This window comes from Lycorma delicatula, chromosome 7, assembly GCF_047948215.1.
Source record: "Lycorma delicatula isolate Av1 chromosome 7, ASM4794821v1, whole genome shotgun sequence".
NCBI classification, from domain to species: Eukaryota; Metazoa; Arthropoda; class Insecta; order Hemiptera; family Fulgoridae; genus Lycorma; species Lycorma delicatula.
The window spans coordinates 44,519,576-44,529,197 of NC_134461.1; the positions used below are offsets into that span (position 1 = coordinate 44,519,576).

At 26.5% G+C, this 9,622-nt stretch overlaps 1 protein-coding gene across 2 annotated transcripts in view; it reads left to right on the forward strand.

The window, feature by feature from the left end:
• Dh31 (diuretic hormone class 2) overlaps nt 1–8,885 on the forward strand; it is a 369,539-nt gene extending 360,654 nt beyond the window's left edge. For both annotated transcript variants that reach the window (XM_075371691.1, XM_075371692.1), the window contains exon 4: nt 8,117–8,885. In XM_075371691.1, the coding sequence (XP_075227806.1) occupies nt 8,117–8,258 (142 nt within the window). In that variant the 3' untranslated portion in view covers nt 8,259–8,885. The remainder of the gene's footprint in view (nt 1–8,116) is intronic.
• Nucleotides 8,886–9,622: the final 737 nt, after the last annotated feature.

A 9,622-nucleotide genomic window follows, 5' to 3' on the forward strand; every position in this document is an offset into this window, starting at 1 on the left:
AAAAAATATGAAACTCGTAACAAACCTTATTTTAGACACCGGCCTCGTAACGAATTTAGCTATCGTATGTCCTCTTATCTTGTCCCAAAGATTTTCTCAGATTTGTCAGCAGGCACATTTCATTTTTACGAAGTAGTTGAAGGATGACATTCTTAATTTTTGTTTAATTGTTTAATTAATTTTAAATAACATGAATGAGAAAATTGGAGAGCAGAATAATAATGTTTAAAAGGATAAGAAGATTTTTTTTTTGTTTTGTGTTAATTAATCAGTTATGAATTTTGTTTTATTTTATTTTTCAATAGAATTACTTTTTTCGTTTTAACTCTGCATTTAATATTTATATGGAAACCGCTGACAAACAGCTGTGACAGTTTAGGGGTTCCTATAAAAGTGCAAACTGAATGAAATAAATATTAAAATTATTATTATTATTAGGCAATTTTTCTATTTAAAAAATAGAAAAGACAAAGACAATTATTATCCAATTGTTTTCCAAAAATTTTCAAGCCATTACCTTATTTACCACACATACAATAATTTTCATTTCTTACCCATAAAATTTTGTATTAAAAATAACATCTTTCTTAAAAATAATTTATGCATAATAAAAATTGACATATAAAATGAAAAATATAATTTTATATATTTTTTTTTTTTTCTTTTTAGTTTTATGTACAGTATTTACTATAAAATCTTTCTTAGAATAATTTTATAAAAATTAATTTCGAAAATTTTAAATGTATTCATGGGATCAGAAACTCATTAATATTTTATTTATAACATTTTAATTTGTATTCCTCTCCCTCTTTTTACTTTCTGTAGCATCATCAGCTCTAAAAATCTAAGTGCAATGCAATAATAGAATTTTAAATAATATTCTAATTTTTTTTTCAATTTACTTTTATTTTTTCTTAAGAATTTATTTTTGTGAGGTCACTGTTCAGAGAATCAATCTATTTTTACTTATATCTTCCGTATTATTATTGTTTTATAACAATAGATTATAATCTTAAAAGATTTACAATTAAAATAGAAGCTATTAAATGAATTATAAATATTAATTATATTGCATTTATTTAATTAAATAAAATAAACAATAACGTACTAACATTACTGAAGGACACAATTTATATGCGAACATTTCATGTTAAAAAGAAGAAAAAATAGTTCCTGGAAATAAACATAATATTATTTATATTATTATACATTCTTCTATGTGTTTGTAAGTTAATCAATGTATCAAAAATTCTTTCCTTAATGCTTAAATTAAGTATTACTTAGGTAATGTTTAAATTAGCAAAAGTATTTTAGCATATAAAGTGAATTTATGATCTTTGAAAAAACAGATAATAAAAAATCCTTTTACTTTTACTTTTCCGTCTACCGATATAGCAAGCTGTAGAAGGGAAAGTATTGGGTCCAAAGAAAGTATTGGCATCCAATTTGGGCATTTGCGGTTTTCACCGGATCTTCACATTTTGACACTTAAAGAACCCAAAAAAGCTAAAAGCCGGTTGAAAACATTCCGGATGTTCATATATATGTATGTGTGTTCGGTGTCACATTCTAAACTACCTTCTATCTTCAGAACCACTGGACTGATTTTTACCAAACTTGGTCAGATTACTTCTATATATGGGGCATTGATACCATTAAATTTTCAACTGAAAAGGTCAAGGGGGTGAGGCTGTAGAGCAAGGTCATCGTCAGTACCACGAGATTTCACCTAATGAAGGTCTTATTTTTCTTAGGAAAATTTGTTAAAAATCTAAAGAAGAAAAACATGATATTTGAAAAAATAAGTTTTGAAAAATCGCACCCTATCCCAAAAAAGGGCTCTAAATTATAGGCTAAGTGGGGTATGCTGCATCATAGTATCCCCTGTCACCATAAGGAGCGCTAGTATAGCACTGACGTGCTAAATTAAGTTGTGTATGTAAGCCACGTGACGGAAAAGTCCTACAACTTTGTTGTCGCCTTTTTTTATTGGTCGTAAAATTAACTCCCTCCTTGAAGTTTTATATTTCCTAATGTTTTGTGGTCCGTTGAAGTCCAATATAGCAAACCCTTTATAAGTTTCTGTTTTTATAGGGCATATATACATATATATATATATATATATATATATATATATATATATATATATATATATATTGATGTTACCTTTGTTTTTATATCTTATACGTTTAACCATAAATATGACATTTTTTGTGGTGGGCTATTTTATAAAGTGAGTAAATTTTAGGAATTATTTGTATATTATTTTTAATTTTTAAAAATATCATAACAGAGAAAAACGTAGTTAAATTATTGATAAAAATAAACACGTAACACCTCGCCACTCCTAAATATTTGAGTTTATAATTTAAATTAATTTTAGTTTTATGATTTTTTTTACTACTTCAACATATTGATTTTAAATCTTTGTTTTTTTTCTCTAAATATTCGTATAAGGCGTTTTCAGTTTGCAAGTAATAATTTTCAACTTTTTCTTGTATTTAGAGTGTAAATTTGGTTCAAAGATTTAAGACGTCTATTATTTTTTTGTCAAATTGTATCTAAGCATATGGTTACATTTTTTTTTTTTTAATTTTTGCTGTATTAACTAATCATTCTAGAATTTTTTTTATATTCTTTGATGAGAAAATTAAAAAAATAAGTAATTATGCCGGTAAGAATAATTTTCAATTTTTTCAAGAAAGTTAAACAGATTAAAAAGGTTAAGCAAGTTCTCTATTAGTTCATTTTTTTCTAGTCATACATATGGAATCACTCCCATTTCTTTATATCCAGCTGTTATCCTAAAAAGTCTAACTTCTTCCCAAGATGTTTGGATAATATATAAATATCTAAAATATTATTCAACAAAAACATGTAACAAAATAATATTCTACAATTTTATAATCCGTATACAAATGATTTTTTTTTAAATCTAGGTAGATTTAAAGCTAATCGAATAAAATATTTTTTCTGAAAACTTAAGTAGAGTTTTAATTTTAATTATCAAATCATTTTATTAATAGTTTTGTCATTAAAAAAAACATCCAGGTAGTTTTACTATTCGATTACACCAGATATTAAGCAATGTATATAAAAGGTATAATTTTATTAATAGATTTTATGCCCTGGAATTCCAGAACGGCTCCAACGATTTATTTCATAAATTTATTAATATTTTTACTGGATTCTGTAGTAGATTGGTAGCATCTTCAACACTTTTATCCGAAAGTTCCAGGTTCGAATCCCGATTAGGTATGTCCTTCATATTCTAAAAGTTTCTAATACAGATATCCTCTTTTAGATTTTCATAAAAAAGGACAACCTAACGTAAAAATGTTTCCTGTTTAACCCTAGAAATAAATTGGATAAAAATAGACTTAAACAAGAAAGAGTTATCAAATAATCTTTTTCAACCGCTCTAGGAATACTGCTTACATGAAAATTTGAAAAAAAAATGGCGACTCAGGTATAGACCTTACTATTACATTTGTAAATTAATAATTCTAGCTAACTTTATCTAAACTAGTTAAAACTTTGAAACATTTAGTTCCTCTGTTCTATCTAACGTATTTTATTTTCAAACCATAACGTAATAACTTTGCCGATGGATTTAAAAGTTAACGCGTCAGTTTATAATAAGGTTAATATATCGAAGTTAATCTTATTTTATTTACCATTCCTTTTTTTGTAAACTTAGGAAATTACATTTTATTACTTAAATTATTCTTTTAAAAATTAAAAGTACTTCTTTTGATTTTTTTTTAAACTAAGCTAATTTTACAATCTTTGGAAAAGCGCAAAAAACCGAAAATATGCCCTATTAACTATAATAGTTATTTGTTCTTATTTTTGCCTAATCTCAGCGTTTTTGGACTAACTTTTTCTAATTTTCTTAGCAATAATAATTTTTTTTCAAATCATCAGTTTGATTTTTAATTGAACTTAAAATTGTGTATAACTTCATAAAGAAGTGTAATGACAATATAAAATAAAATGTTATTAAATATATTGTCCTATAAGGCGGCATGTAGTAATATTTCAGACTGATCCCATCTCTTCTGTCACCTACGGACAAGCGTTGTCTGCGCTTCAACCTTACCTGTAACCACTGTACATCTTTATCTTCCGAACAAAGAAATCCATAAATTTAAGAAGCTCTCTACATCCGATTAATAATTTCACGGGCCTTTCCCCTACACTAGATAATCTAGAAACTTCCAAAATTTTGCACAACTCACATTACTTGAATTTTATAAAGGTTTTAATTTTTTGTAATCATGGAAGAAGTTTTCTAATGAAAAATATTTTTCAAAAAATTCTCTGTGCACTAAAATACCTGTTTACTCAGTTTTATATACACGTTTAAACACCTTTCCTATTTTAATAGTTATTTTTTAATTTTTAAAAACCAAATAATTAATATTTATACTTTAGCTATATCTTTAACTACTAAAAATCCTAGAATGGGAAAAGACTTTTTTCAAGTCTTTTTTTAGAAAGGGATGATCCTTTGGGATAAGTTATCCACCAGTCCGTAAACAGAAAACAAATTTATATCTGGAATTTTTGTACACTTTTTTAAAACTACTGGTAGGTTAAAATGAAAGGAATAAAATCTCATCGTTCTCATCCTTAGAAGATTTAGAATATCCTCTACTTAATATTTGATAGAGTTTTGGTTGTGTGGTATTTTTTAAATGCTAAACGTGGTTAGTATTAAATTTTTTAAATAAAGTCCACTTAATTCTCAAAATCTGCTTTAGTTTTTACATTTCATCTAATGCATTATATTTCTTTCTTTTTTTGAGGGGACACCCAATATTTCAATCTAACGCATTATCACGTTAATTCTTACTGAAACTTGACTTAGTTTGATGTATAGTTATTAATAATTTAATTAATCTGAGATCAGAAATGTTTATTATCCTACTGTAATTAAAAAAAAATTCATTATTACTATTGTTTTTGGTTTATATTTAACGTAAAGTGAAGTATTATTTGTATATCCTACAAAGAAATATTCTCGTTTACACAAAACATCTTTTTTTTTCTTTGTATAAGAGTACTTACATCTATCCACTCTTAGTTGGGTATCACCTTATATCTCAGGCAAATAAACATCTACTCGTACTATTTCTTCTACTGCCTTGGTGGTATTATTATTATTATTGTTGTTGTTGTTGTTGTTACTATTATTATTATTACAAACCTACCGTTGCTTTTTAACTTTGATAAATATTTAACAATAAAAATAAATTAAATAAAATATATTTGGATCGTAGGTGAAGTAATTTAGATAATTATAACTATAAATATTGTTATAAAATTAAAAAAGGAAAGATTATTTTTGTTTGAAATGAATAAGTTAAAAAAGTGTAATAAATTTAAATTATGATAATATTTTATATTTATTAAAATATTAATTAAATATTAAACATAATCTGAAATGGACAAAAAAGTTAAATTTAAATCAAATTTATCATGATTTCAGAGATGTCAATATCTGATCATTAACCTAGTGATTAAATTTAATACTAATGATTAATTTATTAATCACGTTTCATTTATTAATTTATTTTTTTATACTAAAAGAGAAAACTAAAAATAAAAATATATACAATGATGAAGCGCAGTAGTGCTCGTAGCTAAAATTAGTGGGGATGCTGCTCCAAAAATTATTTTTTCTTGGCCTTTTCAAGGCCATGGTTAAAATTTTCTGTACGATCAAATAGAATAGCTGTAAGCAAGATAATAATTTTTTTATATTTTTAACCTCCGGGACTACTAACGGTAGTCCCGTTAGGTATTGCTTCAGAGGATGAGACGAATGATTTGTAGCGTGTGTGAAAATGCCATGCCTGACCGGGATTCGAACCCGGGACAACCGGATGAAAGGTCTATCATTCGCGCCACGAAGACCGGCAGGATAATAATCTAATTCTACACTTTATCACATTCAAGAATATGGTACACGTACTTAAAAACAGTTTTCGGTTTAACCGAATAATTAATAAAATTTTAATACAGATAATATTGTTAAGTATTATTAAATAACTTAATAAAATGTCCGCTTAAAAACACTGTACTCTAATGGTGTTTAATTTTAATTTCTATGTATGCAGGTACAAATACATAATTAGTGTTTACTATTACCTTCTCTTTCACCTTTCCAGCGGGTTTTTTTTGGACAGATTTGGCGATCAAAGAACTCTTGCTTTCCGCCATCTTCTGATCACTGCTGAAAAAAACAACTAAACCACTTTCATACTCCTTCCACCGACTAAACTAGAAAAGGAACGAACAAGGAATGTTCCATACATACGCGGAGTAAAAAAAAGCTGCCTTCCACCAGCACGCCAGGGTCGGCACTGCGGGAGCGACAGTGCTCTCTATCCCTAGCAGCCTCGCATGCAGTTTCCTATGTGCGCATGCGCTCAACAGGCAAACACCACGCCGCTGGAACTATGAATCGCACAGTTCCATAAAAATATTTTTGTATCTTTATCATAAACTGGGGAATGGCTACTGACATTAAGGTTAAGGATTTTATATTGTACAAATATAAAGAAAGAATTAAAGAAAAAAGGACTCATTATATTTAAGATTATCGACAATATCAAGCGGAAATAGGGAGTGCTGCAATTCTACAGTACCTACACGCGATCCGCCACTGATGAAAAGTCTATCTACTGCATTTGAGATGAAAGCTTACCACTGACCAATCAGAAGCGTGTATTTTTTAATGTATTAGCTGTTTTTTTTACCTAGATTTTAATCCGATTTATTAATTAGCAAGCAGAGGTTAATTTGAAAGTACAACAATAGGTAACGTAATAAGTTTCTATATTGCATTGCTTATCCTTTTTTTTAGTTATGTCGAATTCTGAGGAAGAAAGGTCTTTAACACCGATTAAAGAAAAGGCAGAACTTAGGACAATAACCTATTGCCACCGAAATGTATTTTAAGAAATTAAAAAAAATATTCCGAAAACAATGTATTCTATCATTGATTTAAATTAATAATCGTAATACTTTCTCCACCGTAGAGAAAACACAGTATGCAACTCTCTGTAACGGCCATTAATGAATTCTTGCGAAATTTAGGTTCCTAAATTCAGTATCACTTTTTGCGAAGGAAATTCCTTCCCACTCGTGCATCAATGGCTATCATTATACGCTTGTTGCATAATATACTAATAATGTACAGCATTTTTTTAGCAGTAGAGGAGTATGTTATTCCTAATACTTAAACTTAGATTATTTTATAACTGATTCCAAACTTATAATAACTGATTTAAAAGATTATATTTACAAACACGTTTGGAGCTTAATGGGGTGAATGAATCATCAACCAAAAAGAAAAAACAACTAAAAATATGTTAAAAGAATTTCAAGTTGATTTGTTGGAACAGTAAAGTGTTATTAAAAATTCTGTTTTGAAGAATTAAAATTTTCCTAAAGATAGAATTTTTTTTTAAGTAGCTTTACTGCAGCAGTTGAAGTAAAAAGTATTGCTTTCAAAGAAAACACCTTTTGACTGATCTCTTTTTATTTCAATTGATTTGTATTTACCTTAACAGTAGAAAAACCAATGAAGTACTGAACATGTGTAGGATATTACAAAAAATTATGGAATTACTTGTCTTTTCCAGATTTCCACAGCTAAAAATACGTAAAAAAAATTTTTTTCTCCGTTACCTTTCTTTATTGTCAACCATAAAAATATAAAAAGATTTTATTTTTTTCTACAACAATAGAAATTAATAAAGTATATTTGTATAAAAGAGATACTAACATCCAGACGTAATTCATTTCGTAAACAAAGAAGGATATTTAAAGGAAAAACTATAGATGAAGATAAAGATTTGAATGTAAAATATAAAATATAACTAAGGATAAAGAATTTGCTAATTATATTTATGGTTTAGAGAACGTAACAGAGGGACGCATTAAATTAGATTACTGATGAACAAATAAAAAATTTTGTGTGATATTTTTTTAATGTAATCTTTAGTGTTAACTCATCTTAAAACTATATTTTTCCTTTGTCAAAACTCAAAAATTATTTAAAATATAGTTCATCATTTATTAAAATATAATTATCATGTTTCAGTGTCAAGAGAGGTCTTGATTTGGGACTTAGCCGAGGATTTTCTGGATCTCAAGCAGCCAAACATCTTATGGGTCTTGCAGCAGCAAATTACGCCGGTGGACCAGGAAGAAGGCGACGATCTGTATCATTTCAAGAGGCGTAAATTAAATTATTAAATCATAATTTATTTATTTATTGATTTATTTATTTATAAATTAAAATACCATTATAATTAAGTACCATAATAAATATACTGTATACTGTGACGACCAACACATTTTGCAATTCTTAAAACAACCTTCTTTCCTATACTTAATACCTTTACTTTTCCTGTTAAATCTTACTGCGTATTATTAAATCTTATTTCACCGATAAAGATTTATAAAGATGTATTTATAAAGTTCCCAATTATTTTTATTTTGAGCCGAAGAGTTTTAATTAATACGTTATGAAAATATATCTATCTATATTAGTTTCATTAAAAGTTAATATAAGAAGAAAAAGTAATCTCTAATAATGCTTTTTATCTTTTTTTTACTAGTTCACGTAATTCTGTTAAAATATTAGAGTAAGTTTTTCTCTTTTTATTTTATCGTAAAAAGTAACAGAATTTATTGTTATATTAAATGGAGACTACCGTTTAATATACATAATTAAACGTCTTTGTCAGTAAGAATATGAGAAATGTCAATACCTACTTATGTCAGTATCCTACTAAAATCTAGTTTATAAATGAAAATATATATATCTTATTTGTATGCTTTTTTCTGATTCAATAAATATTATATTAAAATTACATCTTACAAATCTTTGATAAAATAATTCATAAAACATGACAATTTTAATTTTGCAAAAGTTAATAAAATATTAAATGAAATCTTTTTACGTTATTAAACATTTTTGCATAAAGTAGTTCTGAATACATTTTTTTTTACACAGTAAAAACGGTTGCAAAAAATGCGTATAATTCTCTTCTTTTTTTTCTGTTGCTGAATAAAACATTATGAATGTATTAAAAAAAATACGTAATACGTTTTCTGTTAACACTTAAATGTTTTTGACAATTTAATAAATAATTCAGAGAAACAATTATTCAACAAGTTTATTTCTATTGATCATATGTGTTAAAAATAAAAATAAAAAAACAGTAACGTACTTGGCATTGCCATTGACATTGTCTTTAGTTTCATTTGACAGTCGATGAATGTTGATGATGGCGTTTAAAAACTCTTATTTAAATTTATTTAACAGACGTTAATAGTTGTGCTTATTTGTTATAGATACAGTATATTAACTACAGTATTCACTGTGGTTTTATTCAGTGTTATGTAACAATATAGCTCGTTTTTGTTTGCTATTACGATTATTTTTTAACCTTTTTTTCTTTTATTTAAATTTTTTATAATTTTTGTTTACTATGTATAAATTTTTATCGGTGTTAATAATGAAAAAAAATATTATATACTTTGATGTGTACTGATGTGTTTGGCTGTATTTTTACTGAATAATTAGAGTTAAATACATAAT